Source organism: Ciconia boyciana, chromosome 2 (assembly GCF_034638445.1).
Source record: "Ciconia boyciana chromosome 2, ASM3463844v1, whole genome shotgun sequence".
NCBI lineage: Eukaryota > Metazoa > Chordata > Aves > Ciconiiformes > Ciconiidae > Ciconia > Ciconia boyciana.
This window is the reverse complement of record NC_132935.1, coordinates 71,442,881-71,460,674: the sequence shown is the minus strand read 5'-3', so window position 1 is coordinate 71,460,674 and position 17,794 is coordinate 71,442,881. Positions and strand designations below refer to the sequence as shown.

The 17,794-nt window shown below is 39.8% G+C and overlaps 1 protein-coding gene across 2 annotated transcripts; it reads right to left on the bottom strand.

Moving 5' to 3' along the window:
• Positions 1 to 163: 163 nt before the first annotated feature.
• Positions 164 to 17,682, bottom strand: FH (fumarate hydratase). 2 transcript variants are annotated; one of them, XM_072852954.1, is made up of 10 exons: positions 17,515 to 17,682; positions 11,794 to 11,928; positions 10,915 to 11,025; positions 8,144 to 8,320; positions 7,000 to 7,182; positions 5,872 to 6,037; positions 3,838 to 4,041; positions 2,546 to 2,673; positions 935 to 1,088; positions 164 to 369 (listed from the first exon to the last, which is right to left on the bottom strand). In XM_072852954.1, exons 1-10 carry the CDS (start codon positions 17,635 to 17,637, stop codon positions 227 to 229), a joined length of 1,524 nt encoding a protein of 507 aa, XP_072709055.1. In that variant the 5' UTR covers positions 17,638 to 17,682; the 3' UTR covers positions 164 to 226. The 2 variants fall into 2 exon arrangements, with proteins under 2 accessions (XP_072709055.1, XP_072709056.1); XM_072852955.1 differs by lacking the exon at positions 17,515 to 17,682 and adding an exon at positions 16,841 to 16,859.
• Positions 17,683 to 17,794: the final 112 nt, after the last annotated feature.

Here is a 17,794-nt window from a genome sequence, read left to right as displayed (position 1 = left end):
CGCACAGCCGCACGCCCCCGCGCTTCCGCCCTCCCCTCCGTGGCGGCGAGCTGTGATTGGCCGCCTGGGGGCACTACCCAGAAGCGATTTAAAGGGGCCGGCGCCCTTCCGGCGGCGGCCGGCAGGTCCGGGGAGGCAGGCAGGGACGCGGAACAGCGGCATATCGTATTCGGCTTAGTTTATTTATCGGTTATGCTAAGAACACTTTGCGGGTTTTTTAAAGAAGTTACTGAGGACCTAACATATCTGTAGGCTTCACCCACTGATCAAACTGGTCCGAGGTGAGGAAGCCCAGCTTTACAGCGGCTTCCTTTAACGTCGTCCCTTCCTTGTGCGCCGTTTTGGCAATCTTGGCCGCTTTATCGTATCCTGTAACGAAACAAAACGCAGGCGTTAGCCATTTGCAGTGCAGAAGGTTTGCTAGAGATGCGAAAGGAGGAGGACGCCTGGCCTCCGCAGAACTGCTGCGCGAGACGCTGCTGCTGCTGAACTCGGCTGGTGGTCAATGCGCACCAAATGTTTACACCAACTCCTGACTTAAAGTGGAGGCAAATGCTGTTATTCTGGTCTTAAAGCATGTCGGTCAAAGTTTGATGTGACTTCCTTAAAAAAGAAAAAAATCTCGTAATCTTTCCCTTTTCATTGTTAGCGGTCAAATCAGGACAACAGGTACACAAACTCTCCCAATCTCTTTTTTTTTTTTTTTTGACTCTCATCAATATTATTTTTATAGTGCACTCTACGGCCACTGCAAGGAGGACACATCTTTTTCACCAGTAATACTCGCTGGTGACATTAAAGTAAATTAACTTTTGGCCTGAGCCATGACTTGGTCTCCTAAACATCGTGACAATACAAATAATGTGTGCAAAATAACGTTACTGCAAAATGTTTCAGTATAATGTTTTGAGAAGTTTCTGAGCCTTAAACCTACCTATATGCGGATTCAGTGCTGTTACCAGCATCAGAGATTCACTCATTAGTTTGTTGATCCTGTCCGTATTGGCTTGGATTCCAACTACACAGTTGTCAGTGAAAGAAACACAAACATCTCCAAGAAGTCTTGCAGAGTTTAACACATTTTTAATCTAACAAAAAAGACAGAAATACCAACTATTACATTCAGACATTAATAGTTGCACAGTCTGCCACATTTGTTCATAACAAGTGCACCCCCCCCCCCCCAATATCCACTTCTTTAACGGGCTGTTTGTAGAAAGGGAGTACAGTAAATAATACACCCTCCTCCCGCAGGGTAAGCTCAGGCACTCCCATTGAAAGGAATTTGTGAGAAGCATTCCACAGCTGAGCTCCTCTTGCATTAAGACCACCACATCATGTGTAATCATTTTGTTATAACAGTGCACAAATAACCAAGTGAAAAAATACATTAAGGCATTTGATTAATTGTTGTTTTCCCCCTCAAGTACCAATATAGAGAAGACATCTAAAAATATAAAGTACAATAATGTCTGGCATTAGTCCTCTACGTTGACAATCCACAACATGCCACTCTCTTTTTGGAGAGCTGTCTGTTTCTATCAAAAATTATCTTCTGCTAGGTACATCTCTTGGCTGTTCAATAGGAGGTTTTGGGGTTTTTTGGGTTTTGTTTTGTTTTGGGTTGGGGTTTTTTTTGGTGGGGTTTTTTGTTTGTTTTTTGTTGTTTTTTTGTCAAAACCAGGTGCTGTACACTTGGAAGAAGTTTGTTCAGATGGAGGGGAAAAAAACAGTACCCTAAACAGACACAACAGCAAGGAAGAGACAAATACTGATTTTATGATAAGATTTTGATTTTTTTTTCAATCATTTCTTACTAGCATAATAAAAAAGCAGTATCAGTCAGTAGAGGCTGTGTAGAAAAATAACGTGATATGCTGCTTCCTTTGTGCCTCTGATTTCTAACAAGATTACAAAAATCTCAAAAACTTTCTTTTTGCTTCTATTTAATATTAGGATCTTTTCCATAAGTCACCTTCTTTTTAAACTATCATCCCTACACTAAGAGATATACTATTCCTTCAACATTTTACACACAGTATTATCTTGGTGTATCCTGCTCGCACTGCAGAAGGCAGACATTAGTTTAAATACTGAAGTCTAAGACTAATCATTTACAATTTTACATGACTCACTTGCCAAAAGCATGTAATCCTTTAGTATTCAAACAGTAACAGAAATTAGTAACATATAGTTGCTAAAGAAAAAATCCTCATTTTTAGCTAAAATACCAAATTCTCTTCAGCTTTGGACAAAATTTTGTCTGTGTTCCTCTCTCCCTGCTTCCTTACACCGATCACAAGCATACATTTTTAAGATAAAAGCTTATCTGCATAAGATCGTTTCATGTAAAACACATTGCCAGTTCCCTGTCAAAATAACAAGGACTTACCATACAAAAGAATAACATTTGTTCTCACATTTTTATCAGCTTCTCTGGTGCTTGTATTGACCAATTACTCATTGAGGTTTTTTTCCCTGAGTTATCTGATTGTACAAACAATTATTTTAAAAGTCCTAGATATTTAAAACTTGATGAACTTACCATCATGGGCTTAAAAACATTCAGTTCAAAGTGTCCATTGCTACCTCCTACAGTAACAGCAACATGGTTTCCCATAACTTGGGCTGCCACCATGGTTACAGCTTCACACTGGGTAGGGTTCACTTTTCCTGATTGTGGAAGGGAGAGAAAAAGGTTACCAAAGAAGGAGAAAAAGAGAGGGGGGGAAAAAATAATCAGTACTTCCCTCATTTACCAAATTACATTCAACAGAAGATGTTTTGTAGGAGGTAACATGTCTTACTTACCTGTATCTGTGCACCACAGAAAAAAAATAATTTCCATAAATGATATTAAATCCATTGTACTATTTCAGTAATTCAGCTAGGATTTTTAAAGCAGCTATGGCTGCTTTAGCAATCTACCAAGACTTAGAGCTGGATAAAATGTGTGTGAGCTAAGTGGCTGTTAATTACCACAGTTCTTAATAGTCAAGAGATTATAACCTGTGTTTATTCGTGTAAGTAGGCATTTCTGGCAAATCATTACCAAATCTCAGTCAACTTAAGAAAAGTATTACTAATTTATTAGAATTACTTTGTAATAAAATTAATACACTCCGTTTACTTTATCAGGAGACAAAAACCAACCAAATTAGAGTGGCCTCCTAACAAGAAAGTTTTATGGTTGCTTTCATTTCTAGAAATAATCCTAATAAGAACATTCATTATCTGCTTTTTTGAAAGCCAGATATGCTCACAACTTGTTTCTTTTATAATTTATCATACAGGAAGAATATGCTTCAAATAGTTTTGGATGTACAATATTCACATACACATACTTTTTTTAGGAGAGAGGCAAGGAATGATTACTAATATTATTCCTTCCTTTCTTAACTTCCCATACACTGGGATCTCTGCAGAAGAGAATATATGAGTACATGATTCTAATCACACTAGGAAGTAAGACAGAAGTCAATTTACATCATGATATTGCTACAATTCATAGATTAGATCATTTAAAGCTTGTTTCAGAAAAGTCTTTACACAAAAATTGTAGAGATCTTGCAATTCTAAAATAAAGTTTTGAGACATATGCTTGTATCAATAAAGTAACATTATATGTTTACAGATACTACTCTCTGCCAAATACTTCCCAAACATCTGTGCAAGCAGCTATTTTTATGAACACGAAATGTTGGTAAAATATGGCAGAAGATAAAAACTGACAGAACTGTTGAATCATGGACTTATTGACATTTGTTTGGTAAATATCTATTAAGAGTTAGTGATCCGAAACAGCCTGTTTCTTTAACAGGCATTTTTTCTCTGTACCTGGCATGATGCTGCTTCCTGGTTCATTTTCAGGCAGGATGAGTTCTCCTAGTCCAGAGCGTGGTCCAGAACCCAGGAAACGAATATCATTAGCTATTTTCATCAGACTACATGCCACTGTGTTCATAGCTCCACTGAGTTCAACTAGAGCATCATGAGCTGCAAGAGCTTCAAATTTATTTGGAGCAGTGACAAAAGGCAAACCTACAGGGAGGGCAGGAAACATTAAACCAGTGAGGCACTTCTTTGCAGACATAAACCAGATAATCAAACATATAATTAGCTTAATAAATAAAACCCCAAAATATTAATAACACTGTAAGATCATCTCTCTTCTCTAGACCTTTCCTCACAAACATATTTCTTAAACAGACTAAATTCAATACAAAAGACACAATAAAAGTCACTAAAATACGGAAGAATATGAAACTTGCCCATCTACCCACAACAAAGGTACAAATTTCAAGCTTTCATACTGCGTTGCATACTAAGCATTGCTTTGCACCACAGTACTTTGTGAATGTCAAAAATCTCTTACAAGTTAGCCCAAACTTATGTATTTCTTTCATTAAATCAAGTTAGATTCTTTAGACTGTCAGTTGCCAGGATGCTTTCTCCCATTTATGAAAATAGAGGGTTTTGCAGCACAGTGTAGACATTAGGATAAATAAAAAGTAATCACAATGGAATTAGCTACTTAAAAAAAAAAAGATGCATCCAAGTATCAGCACTGGAAGGGAACAACAAACCAGACAGAACATGTGACAGCTGATTCAGACTTAGGAGGATGCCTGAAACTGCTGCCAAGAGCAAGAGCACAGGAGCAATGGAAGCAACAGCTCTGTTTACGTTAATTAAAGGCCTGCGATTTAAGGCTAGGTTCCATAATGAAAAACATTTCTTCAGGGAAGAAGAGTCTCAGCAGAATTTTATCAGTAGTAATGGACATGACTAAGGACTGACAGTGGGCTGGACTTCTGCCCCACAAAACTACTGGTCTGAGCTTACATTACCAGTTCAAACAAGAGCAGCGTAACCCCCATAATTTCTAGTGTTCTGCAATTCCTGCCAAATACCAAATCCCACCCAATTTGCATGGCCTTCTGAATTGCATAGCTGCCTTCTCAGTTGCAGAGATCATTCCAAACTTTCCCTTTTACCTTTGCCAATAAACTTTGCCTATAAGAACATGTGGGACTTCAATACTCGGCCGACTTGTTTTAAACTCATACAACCTGCCTATATGGTACATCTAACAACCGTTAAAATGGGAGAGCTTCCTAATACCACCGATGGCTTCTTCAAGCACCAAAACAAGGCCTGTACTACTTTTCAGCAGCTGTTGCTTATGACAAGTTACTTCTTCCCTCTCAAGGTACAAGAAAGTCTTGACCCTCTACAAGACAGTGAATAATAGCTCCATTAAAACAAAAATACCGTTGATAAGCAGTTTCAGATTTTACAGCAAATTTAAATGACAGACGTATGCATTCGTTTTGGGGGCATTTTAAAACTGATACTGTGACACAAAAGATCTGGTTTACAGATCAAAAAACTCAATGGCTCTGTAAATTAAGTTTTAAGACCTATAAAGACAGCATCAAAAAAAAATCAGACAGCTAACTTTTACTCTTTCACATGAAGAAATGTAGTCGCTTTGGGAGGGTTTTCTCCCCTTCTTTTGTGCCAAGTCACTGTAAATTAAGAGAGCCAGAAGAGCAAAGATCAAGACAGAAGCATTATAGCTGGGCTAATAATAGAAGCCTGAAACTGTACCCATCTCCAATAAGCCTTGCTCAGAAAAACATGGTAATTTCAGTCACTTTCAATGCACTGAGTATAATTATAAAAATACATTGCATGAAAAGTCCTAAGTATAAGGCATATAACATACAGCATTAACATAAAGTTTCATGTTAAAATATAAATACAATTTGAGCTCATGAGAAGTATGGAAACTGAAAGATTTAGTTTGAATTTGACTGTATGCTACATATACTGCTTTACTGCTAACTCCAAAATATCATTCCTCACCCGTCAGTTCAGCCACTTTAGCAGCAACTTTCTCAGCAAAGCCAATTCTTGTGTTTAATCCTGTACCAACTGCAGTCCCGCCAGCTGCCAGCTGATACACTCTTGGCATGGTTGACTCAATCCTAGCCACACCATATTTAATTTGTTGCACATAGCCACTAAATTCCTTTGAAAGAAAGGAGGACAAAATAAAGGAACAAAGACAACAACCAAGAATAAGCATATAGAATTATTTAGATTTTTAACATGATTGGACTAATTTCTTTAAAAACCTGAAGGCACTGAACTTTACCCAAATGCTAAATCTTAGCATGTCTTCATTAAGAGGGAAAGTTTACATATATTAGAAGACTGCTCTCACACTACAAACAAATACACATAAAAACAACCAACATATGTAAAAATGTATACACAATACATCTTTCTCTTGTCTTTTATCTCACTTGTGTACTTAGCAGGATCTGAATCCAAGGTAAATCAGCTCTCAGATTAAACTAATGTTCTCAAGGTACAATTAGTGAAACGGATCTTGGGCTTTGCTCACTTAATTTTAGTTAGTAAAAACCCCACCTGTGCATTCTTGGAAAAAATCCACAAATTTTACATGGATCTTTATCAATTCAGTTTAAGTTAATTAATTACCATATTAATGTAATAAGCCATTCTTGACAATATGATAACAAAGATTTGCTACTCTCTCTCTATATATATATGATCATATATAGGAGATTTTTGTTCAAAATACTTAGTAGTTTTGTGTGTTGGCGAAACCTCATTTATACAAGTTTACAGATTACAGACCAACTACCTTCTTCCTTCCAATGTCAGTGTAACAGAAATATCACGTTATTTGGTAACAGAACATCTTTTAAAAATAATTTATATCTTACTACTGTTCGAAGTAAAACACACATGGAAAAAATTAAGAAAACTTATGATGCAGTTATTACAGTACAGCAACCAGCAAACTCCAATAAAGATGAAAATACTCTGACTGAGATTCAGCCAGTTTCCTACAATTTCTCTTAAACTATCAACTTAATTTAGGTGTCCTCAAGTTTGCCTCAGTTTTCTCCCAATATATTTACAAGAATTTTTCAAATAAATACATAATTAGGGGTTTTTTACCTGTCCAAGCGTAAGTGGAACAGCATCTTGTGTATGAGTGCGCCCTATTTTTATGATTTGGGAAAACTCTTTGGATTTCGCTTCAAGCGCATTCTGTAGCTTCTTTAGTCCAGGTAACAACACCTCATTAACCTCCTGGGCAGCAGCAATATGCATTGCCGTTGGGAAAGTGTCATTTGAACTCTGTGAAGGAAGTTCAAGAAATTTTTTTACAAGCTTTTCTCACCATTGGTGCTGTAAGATGTACATGTATGGCTTTATTCTCTTTATTTTATAAAGAAGAAGAAACTAAACTAAGAGTAAGCAACTTAGGAATGTTCCACAAGTCAATCTGCAGAAATAATCAAATCTTCCAAATTCCAGTCTAGCACCTTATTGATAAAATGGACTTTTTATAACTATACCCACAGACAGTTAACTTGAGTAGATTGTTCACAACAACAGTGGGACAAATAAGAAAAATAATTACTATAGTAGTTATGAGACACAGGTAACAAGTGAATGGATGATTTTAAAGGAACTGTAGGTGACTTTTAAACTGTAGGTGACATACAGATAATGTATATGTTGTTTTGATAATGTTAAATCCGTAGTTCCCAGGATATTGAGTAAGCACAAAAGATCAGGAAGAGATACAACCAAGTCAGTGGCTTAAACTTCAGTTAATCTGAAGGAAGTATTAAGAGTGAAGTATAATAAAAAGGTCTACCACCATCCTTAGGGAAAAATTACCCATTAGAGGACGCTAGCCATTTTATTAGTCTTCCTACATGCTTTATGTAATGCATTATGGAGATAACAGTTGTAAGTATCCAACCTTTAGAAACTGGATCTATATTTAACTTCAAGACTCTCTCAGTAGCAGTGGTTGTCACCAGGCCACCTCTGCCCACTACATCATGTGTGAATTCATCTGTCATTAATGAGTTCAAAATTTTTAATCTTAAAAGCTCATACTGTCACTGACCAACATTTTGAAGTTAATTTAAACTGAAAAACCTAGAAAATTGTTGCCAAAGCTGTACACAAAACTCCTTTTTTTAAAAAAAAAAAATACAAACAGTGGCTATAAGAGAATTCAAAATTCACAATTAAAAAAAAAACACTTTTGATATTAAAAGAAGTATAATACAAGCATAACGACCTGGCTTTTGTTAACATGATCATTCGGATGTACTGGGTTTTTGCTCCCAAGTTTGCCCCCCATTATCTCAATGGCTCTATTGCTGATTACTTCATTGACATTCATATTGGTTTGAGTTCCAGACCCAGTCTGCCACACCACCAATGGAAAGTGATCATTTAATTTTCCTTCAGCTACCTATAATGGAAAAAGAGAGAGAAAAGTTGTTCTACTGGAACAAAAAAAACCTAAAAAGCATAAACCTGAGAATTTTATAGCTATAATTCAAATAATGTTCTCTATTATATTTGTAAATCTACATATAATAATTTCGAATTTATACCAGAATAATTGAGAGTTTGATGTAATACAAGATATTAAAAGGGCAAAAAACTTTTGCTATGTTTTTTTGAAGATGCTGAATTCTGAAACACAGAGAAATATATGATTTGACTTCATGTTCTACAGTCATAGAAAGAAAAGATCTTTTTAAAAAGTTTTTTAGGTTATATCTTCTGTTTCCCAAACAATGCAGATGATTTTATAAGTCCAAAAACATCCCTCCCTTCCCAAATTTTAAAGGAATTCGGATTCTAATCTTCCTGGATAGGACTAGAGGTAGTACATGCTGGTTCTCCATTCCACAGTTATTTGCTCATCAGCATAATCAGATCTCCCAGGGGAGGAAAATATCTTAAGTAGTTTCTCAATCAGAGCACGTAAGGTGCTTCAGGGTCCTAATTCAGTGTTGTGTGTCTCCTTGGGTCATGACCATCCCTTGGGTGTCAGAAATAGCAGTTTGTAAACAGATAAGCGCTGACCAAAAACTCCTCATCAGCATGGGTGCACTGCTTTCTCCTAGGAAATCAAGCTCAACAGCTGCACAGTTTCATCATGAACACTGATCACAACTATACAACAATTTGAAATAGAGGCATTCAGAAGTCCATTCCTTATCGCAAAGGGTCTGCCAGAAGAGGTGTTTTTGCCAAAGGCCATCTGTCATGCACATGCAGTACATGATATTTGTATGATTGGACTCTGAAATTTCTCCAGAAATAAATTTCATGAAGTTCCAGACCTCTTATACCTCTAGACATTAGACTTTTGCATCAACACAATAAGCCAGCAGATGGTTGCTGGTATCAAACACCTTCTTCCTGTAAGGCATACTTTCCCTGATACTACCCTGGACCTACATGGCTTTAAATTGAGAGGTGCCTAAAAAGGACTCGTGACTGTCTTTTACTGTACCTCAACTGTAACTGAGTATGTTACACATATAAACAAGAGAATCACATGGAATTAAACAGATTCCTACGTGTTGACTTGCTGATTACCCATGGGAACAAGGTCCTGATCAGCCAAAAATGACTATACCAACTTACATCTTCTGTAGGTAGGCTATGACAACTACTATCTCAAATCAAAACAGAACAACAGGGACAAATACTCTCCTGTTTGACCTACATTTTTTTGAGTCTGTTGGACCTTACACACGTTTAGAGATTTTTCTAAATGTGTATTTGTAATAGTATCAAAATCTGTGCTCAGAAGTATCACCCCCATGCATATTAGCCTCAGAAAAGTTGAGAATGCAAAGCAAAGGATCTGTTGTCACAACTCTGAGGCTAGATAACTATCTCCAGATTATCAGGATACGTCAGTCCTACTGGAATCAAGCTTTTCAGGAAAGGATCTTACGCATGTTCCATCTTATACAGCGGCAAAGTTCCCACCTCCAAGAGTAACTTGATTCCTTGCTGTATCTCTTTCAGTTATATTAGAAAATTATTTTGGAGGTAAGGGAAAGGATATCACTGCAGGAGTGTTTTTAAAACACAACAAAAAAGCCCCAAACAACTTTCAGAACCCATGAATCAAAACTAAGTAGCCTATAGCCAACAAAATTTATGATCCACCTTTAACTAGGAGAACCCTAGAAACCACAAGAAGAGACTGGACATATTCTGGAGTTCTTTAAAGCTCTTGGGAATTATGGTGCTACAGCTGGTAGAAAGAGGATAAGGCTTCTGCAAATATGGAAGTATTTTGAAGGTAGTCAGAACAAGAAAGCTCTGTAAAACAATGCTCCTAGATAAATATATCTGTTGATTTACACAAAGCAACACACCTGGTATTACCATACCTCAAATAATGGTCATTCACAACTCTGTGCACTTGGGTAGCATTTATCCTGAGAAAGAGGAGATGCCTCTGTGTGTCACATCGTGTCCTCTTTAGCTATAAAAGTGATACTTAAAAAGCACAGATTTACTAGTAAGCCTAAATCTGAAGAAGTAGTAGACTAGTTACAGAGAATCTATTCAGATTGCAGATCGTCTTCCCATCATCAAGATGCAATTGCTTAACAGATTGGAGACTTCCAAAACGAAAAAGCTTTGCTTAGCCTGTCAGACTTCACATTAGCTGAATGAACCAAGATTCCATGCCCCTCCTAGGATTTTTTTATACTGTTCATCTGGTAAGAGTCAACACTATGCAAGTAATGAGTAGTCTTAATAGAGGGGAAACATTACATTGTTTTTATAACTTAAGTATCAAAATGTATTTGAACATTCTATCACTTCTGTAAATGTAAGAAGTAAAATAGTAACACATTATATCAAGTAAATTATTTCTGAATCTGAAAAACAAAATTTACTAACAATAAATGCCTTCCTCTAACCATTTGAGAAATGCAAGAGGTCTTCCCCAGCCTCCAAACTTCATGTGAAAAGCTTAACAAAAATACAATGACAGTTCTAGTATTTTGAACAGTTTGTTCCTACCTCATTTGCCGCCTTTACGATAGCATTAGCAATCTTTGGGTCGAGACCGTAATCTTGATTTACTTCAGCAGCTGCTCTCTTCAAGATGCCAAAAGCCCTTATAACTTGAACCTGAGACACAAGAGTAAGTTTAAATACATAATTTTTTTCTCCCAAAGGACATTTTAGGAACCTATAGTGCAGGTCTAGTTCTAAACCAAACTCCTCCTGAACTTAAATCCAGCAGCAGTCCACCAACCAAACCAAAGAGCAATTAGGTCACATAACCTGTGCTCCCATTAAGAGTAACATTTATCCAAGCAGTCCAGAAAACAGTACACAGCTCATCTTTCTTTGTAAGTCCAGGTATGCTTTGTGTATCGAAAAATTACATGCATTAAAATGAACAGAAAAGGCGAACTGGTTCGATTTCTAAAATAGCCTTTTTGGGTGCAAACTGACATATGTTTCAGTACACGCAAAACCAGTACATGACAAAGTGCATGCACACTAATGCTCTGTGCACAGCTACATGTGAAAAAGTAACTTCATATCAACTCATGCTACACTGAACATCTTCAATAACAAACTGCATAACGCTATAGCAAACAAATTACTCCATTCAGACTTTTGTCTTCAGAAAAATGAAAGATAGATTTCTATTCATCCTGGTTATTAAAAAAATTAAGCAACACAATAAAATAATTATTCAAAAGCAACATTCAATTTATTTAAATGCAACAAAAAATGTTTCTAGCACAGAACAATATCTTGCCATGGAATTTCTAATTTTAAAATTCAAAGTTGCTCATATTCCCAGCAAAAGTCTAAGAAAGTATTCACTCTCACATCCAAAACATACTTAAAGAGAAGAAATGAACACAGCTTTATACTACTTACTGGCATTCTTTCTGAAACACCTCCAATCTTGAAGTTCATTGTAGATCTTACAGTCTGGGCACCATAGTATTTGTCAGTTGGGACCTTCAGTTCACCAAAGGTATCATATTCTATCCTAAAAGCCTCTTGAGTGGACTATGGAAAAGGAAACAAACAAACAAAAAAAATGTATTTCAAACACTGCTCAACAACACAACCTTTTTGAAAGCAGATACAGTTAAGAAAAAATGTGCAAGAAGGGGGAAAAAAAACAAAATTAAGACATGCAGCTAGTCATAGGTATTTTTCTAATTATATCTTCAAAGTTAAGACATTCTTCTAGTTTGAGCACCTGTCTCACTAAAAGTCACAACTACTAACATTATGTAGCCTAGCAGAACCACTGGTGACAGGCAGCACCGCAAGACTTAAGACCTCGGCTGCCTACTGTACAAAACACGTCATCCTGACAAAAGGCTCTGTTTCTTCTTTTCAAAGAATTAGTAACTTATCTTACAATTTACAGAATTGGTGTTTTGTTAAAACCAAACTGAAGAACTAGCATGGTAAGAATTCAGGTGGCATCCCCCCAGGCAACATACATGTAACACAATTCCTACTTGAAATCCAGAGCGCACATGGGACAGAAGAAAAATACTGGGAGGGAGCAACGGTATTAATTCGGTACCAAATTACTGACAATTCATTATCTTCTTAAGCTTAATAAACCAGGAACACAGTTGCCCTAGCTGTGCAACACGAAGAAACCACATCTAGGTATATTTTGTGCAATATTTATGTAAGGCAATATTTCTGTATCACATATACACCTAGCATGCATTATTATCTAACACAGCCAGAGGTAAATTAATTTTAGCTGACATACACCAACTAAAAAGTAAATTTTTACTTTTTGTGAAACAACCCATTCATTTGTGATGATGTGATCACATTCACATGCAGTTCTACAAAGATTATGGGACTGGACAGGAAGCAAGAGCAGTTTACTCTTCCTCTCCCCATGCCTTGGTCAGCAAAGTCCCAGTTTTCTTTGAGAAAGGTGTTCATCCTTCCCCAGAAGAAGAGATTACCTTCTTGCAGAGCCTTCAGGAAGGGGAAATAAGTCTTTTTTAATTCTTAATCATAGATGGAGTAAAACAATCACAGCTCCATAGATAAGAGTACATACATATACAATGCCAGGCTGTGACCTAACCATGACCCTCAGGGGCGAGTCCTTGCTCTATCATAGAATCATAGAATAGTTTGGGTTGGAAAGGACCTTTAAAGGTCATCTAGTCCAACCCCCCCCGCAGTGAGCATCAAGTCACTGCATCAATCAGAGCATCAAGACAGTGTTGCAGCACAATGAAAGAAGAAAATCAAATGTTAGGAACTGTTAAGAAAAGCAGAGGATACAAGAAGAAACATCGCTGTGCATGGTAGTTCATCTACACTTGGAAGTCTTTGTGCAGATTTGGTTCTTTCATCCCAAAAAGCATATTACTGGAAACAGTTCAAAGAAAGGCAATAAGGCTGATGAAAAGTAGGGAACAGCTTTCTTAAGATGACTGACTTTTTCATTCAGAAAAGAGACAACTTGGGGTTTGAAGGAAAACTGAGGTCAATAAAAGCATCAGTAGAATGGCGATAGGTGTTAGCTGCTCACTGTCTCTTCCAATACAAGAAACAGGAGCCATAACATTAGGCTAGTAGGAGTCAGGTTCAAAGCCAGCAAAAGGAAGCAGCTCTCCACACAAGTAGCAGACTGACGAAACTCCTTGCCAGCTGATGCTGCAGATGCAAGAAGCCCACATGAATTCAGGGAAAGTGAGATAAACAGAAGAAAGATCTAAACTGGATTATTATACAGACAAGCCACAGACTCAGGAAATCCCGATGTGAAAATGAGGAGTCTGGGTCAGCAGAAGAGTAAAGCATCGCATATGTTTGCACAGTTCTGACTCTTCCCTAGGTGTCCACTTCTGAAGTCAGACTGTTCCACTTTTTTTGTGGTCCATTTTACTTGCTCCTTGTTCGGTGGGTCTCAGTCTTCCTGGACAGGAGCTCGGCTGGGTATTGGGCAGAACACCCTCTCCAGCAACACTGACTGTCTGCAGCAGCCTGTCCAGGTCCACATCACCGTGGACGGCAAGCTGCAGGTGGTAGCAGTGTGGGGGGGGTGTTCCAGCCTTTTTAGTGTCCTGAGCAGCATTCCCAGCCAGGTGGAGACACTCTGCCATCAGGTACTCCAGCAGTTGCGTACTGGAGACACCAGTCCCGCTCACTTAGGGCACTTTTGCAGAGTAGGTGGTGCATGTGACCCAAAAGAAACTGCAGCCCAGCCCACCAACAGCAAGGGTTAGCTCTTGCTATCCCACTCCCCACACCTTGTGTTTGGGCTGATGCTCTCGCAAACGCTGACCCCAGAAGAATACAAAGCTTAGTGTGCATCAGTATGCCATTCCTATGTTCTTTAATCCTCTTTATCCTATTTTAACCACTTAGCATTCACTTACAGGCTGACAAGAAACAGAACACAGTCAGCATTTATTTAGTATCTTACTACCAAAAATGTTTAATAGGGATGCTTGTGGGTGTGACTGTACATGTGCACATACTAATATTCTAACAGTAGAGATCATTGATGCACGGTCTCTAAAATCCCTGCTTTTGCTATCTAGACACCTCGCATAAGCAGACAATATCAAGCTTTTCCTAGAGCTGGATAAGCAGAACCAAATCAGTTCCAAGCTCAGCTCTTGATACTGTCAGTGGTTCAATTACCAAAAGTATCCACACTCAAACAATATAAAAAAGTTACTACCTGTAACCTTTTAGACAAAAAAAGCTAGCAGTTGCACAATTGATTCCTCAAACTTACATAATTCCAGTGTCAACAATGGTGAAACAAAGATAAATAGGATCAGTACCTCCTCCTACAAGTTCCTTTTAACAAATAAATCCTGTTATTAAAAAAAATTACTTCCCTAGCCAATTCCACATTACACACATTCACAAATTCCAATGAAGTTAACAGGGTAAACTGCTTTAAGCTGAATGTCATTTGCTGATAAACGGAGCAAAAAGTAACATTAGGAAAAAAAGCAAAGTGATTTTTTTCATACATATTAAAGTAACTAACTTCATCGCTACCTTCAGACTAATGCAGCAGCCTGCAGAATGCACTGTCTGAATTTTAATGTAAAAAACATGCTTCTCCCACTCCTTAGATGGAATTCACCCTCTTGAGTGGCTTTATGTCCCAGTTCCCGTATCTAAAGCGGTTTGTGCAGTCGCTTCCTGACCTAGGGAACCTGCTGTAAAATGGTGCAACAGCAGCTCACTTGTGTCAATCCCCTACTCCCACACCAGTGGGCCACAGGAGAAGCCAGAAGGAGACCTAGCAACCCTGCCACAAGCCAAGGCAAACTCCTGTGCTCACTTGGTTTCTATCATAGCTACAGCAAGTCTCAGCTCAGAACTACTATTCCTCACCTTTACAAAATAAATATATATATAAATTTTTAAGAGGCCTGAGAAGGTGTGCTCTGCCCTCCAGAATCCCAAGAACCCATAGTCCAAAGCTTACACAGTTAGGCAAACATAGCTGTACCTTTGCCTTGTTGCAGGGAACAAATCAGATAGAACCGATTGCACCATAACGCACTGGAGATATTAAAATGGCAGAACTTCTGCAATACTGTTTCCCGTGGAAAATTACATTCTGATTTACAGATGCAGCAACTTTTGGATATAAACATTTCAATTCAAAGAATCATCATTTTTAGCATGTCAAAACCAATCTTTAAAGGCCAGCAGAAAATGGAATTTGTGCTCAACTGCTCTCCTTTAGCAGATGAAGAACGTTTCCATTTTTAAGCGTCATTTCTCCTTTATAATATCGAGTCACAAATTCTGCAATTTACTCTTTAGAAACCAAAACCAAATATTTTACAACATTCAGCTGAAGAAGGACCATGATGACCACAATTCCATTTAAAACATATGGTGCAATTTAGCTCTAAGTTAAGGCAACACAATAGTTATACTGTAGAACAACATGCACGTTTGGTTGTGTCTGCACAAGGTGTTCCAAAACACAACTCTTGCTGCTGAAAAATCTCTGCAAACATCAAAAAGTAGTGGGTTTTTTTTATTTAAATACTTGTTGGTACATTTTTGGTGGTCCTCTAGGAAATAAAAACATACAAAGTTTTCCCATAAGGATTCAAGGGCTGCTTGAGTTCCAAATTCGCTGAGGGACATTTTGCTATAACTTCTGCTGTTATTTAAACCCAAGCAATTAATAATGTCTGTTTACAGGACAGGTCATATTTCTGACCAGCAAAGATCAAAACACGTATATTTCATGTAAGACTGCAGCCTTTCATAAATATCGGGTCTTCAGCAAGTAAATGAAGCCCATGAGCTATACTGTTTTTCTTGGATGATGCCAAACAGAAAAATAAAAAAGGGAACCACCTGACAGGCCAATGGTTTATGAGTTACATAGTCTGCTCTGACGCAGGTTTTCTTATACAGGTACGTTTCATTCACCATGCACTTTATTCACTCATTTGGAAGCTTGTTTTTTAGCGCTATTTTCTACACCATAATAAATATCACAGACTGGGAACTAATGTTCTAGTTAAATTTATTAACTATTTTAGTAAACTCAGTACTAAAATTAATTTATTAATTAATCAAATCCTAAACATCCCCCTTTCTGCTGGAATTCTTCCAACATGCTCAAGTTATCTGCTTGTTTTAAGGAGTAAACTTAACAGAGATGCACCCAAAACTAAGGCTTCCATGCAATGTCCTAGCTGTTAATACTGACATTCAGAGCTCCTTACCCGAAGAGCATTTTCATTTCTGCACTGAGACACACGCAATAAACAAGTCCCACTCACGTTTCAGCCTGACACTCAACTGACTACACCTGAACAATAACTGAGGATGCCAGCTAGAGGTCACAGGCAGTTCTCCCTAGTTTTCAGGCAGACTGCAAAGATTTTCCAGATACCCTCATTTCTGTGAGTATACAGCTTTTCCTTATTCGTACCTCAACGGCCCTAAGAAAGGGCCTGAAACTTCTGTGGAAGAAGCTGCTGCATGCCACAGCTGTCACAGCAGGTCCTGCGGTAACGCCTTTGCTGGTTACCTGCCCTGATGCCACTCCACCCGTCACCTCCCCTCCCCGGCCATGCTGAGACAGCTAACGGCCGTGCTCGCCACGCAAATCTCGTCCCCCGGGCAGCGCACCCGGACAGCTGGGCGCTGCGGAGACCACCAGCCCGCCCCGGGAGCAACCACTCCCTCGGGGCTGCAAGTCTGGGCGCGCCAGCGCTGCCGAGCGGGGGCGAGCCGGGCCCCGGCGCTGCCCGCGCACTCTCGCCGCAGGCCGCACGGCGGGGACAAGCCCCGCAGCCTCCCCGGCGGAAGAGGGAAACGCCGCGCAAGCCTGACCGGGGATGGCGGCACTGTCTCCCCGGTGCCGCCGCCGGCGCCCTCCCCAGGGGGGAACACAGCGGACTAGAGCCCCCGTGCCGGGCCCGGCCCCACCCAGCCGGCGGCCGCCGTTCCCTCAGGCAGCGCGCGCCCGCTCCCCTCCCCTCTCCGGCCGGTGAGGGTCGCGAGCGCCGGCGGGGCAGGGGGCGGAGTCTCGGCGGCGGCGGCGGCGGCGGGCAGTGGCAGTTAGAGGTCACCGCTCCCCCCGCCCCCCGCCCGGGCGCTCACCATGGCGGCGCGCGGCGGCGGCGGGTCCCAGCGGGCGGCGGCGGCGGCGCGCGGGGGCGGCTGGCGCGCGAGGAGGCCGGCGGAGCAGCCCAGGCGGCGGCAGGCGCGGAGTGAGCGGTGCATGGTGACGGCGGCGGGGAGCAGCGCCGGGGGCCGGCCGCGGGGAGGGGAGAGCCAGCGGGCCCGCCCCGGACGAGCGTCAAGGTGGCGGGGGCGTCCATCACCGCAAGGCTCCGCCGCGCCAATCGGCTGCCGCGGGCGGGGCGGGAGCCGAGCTCGG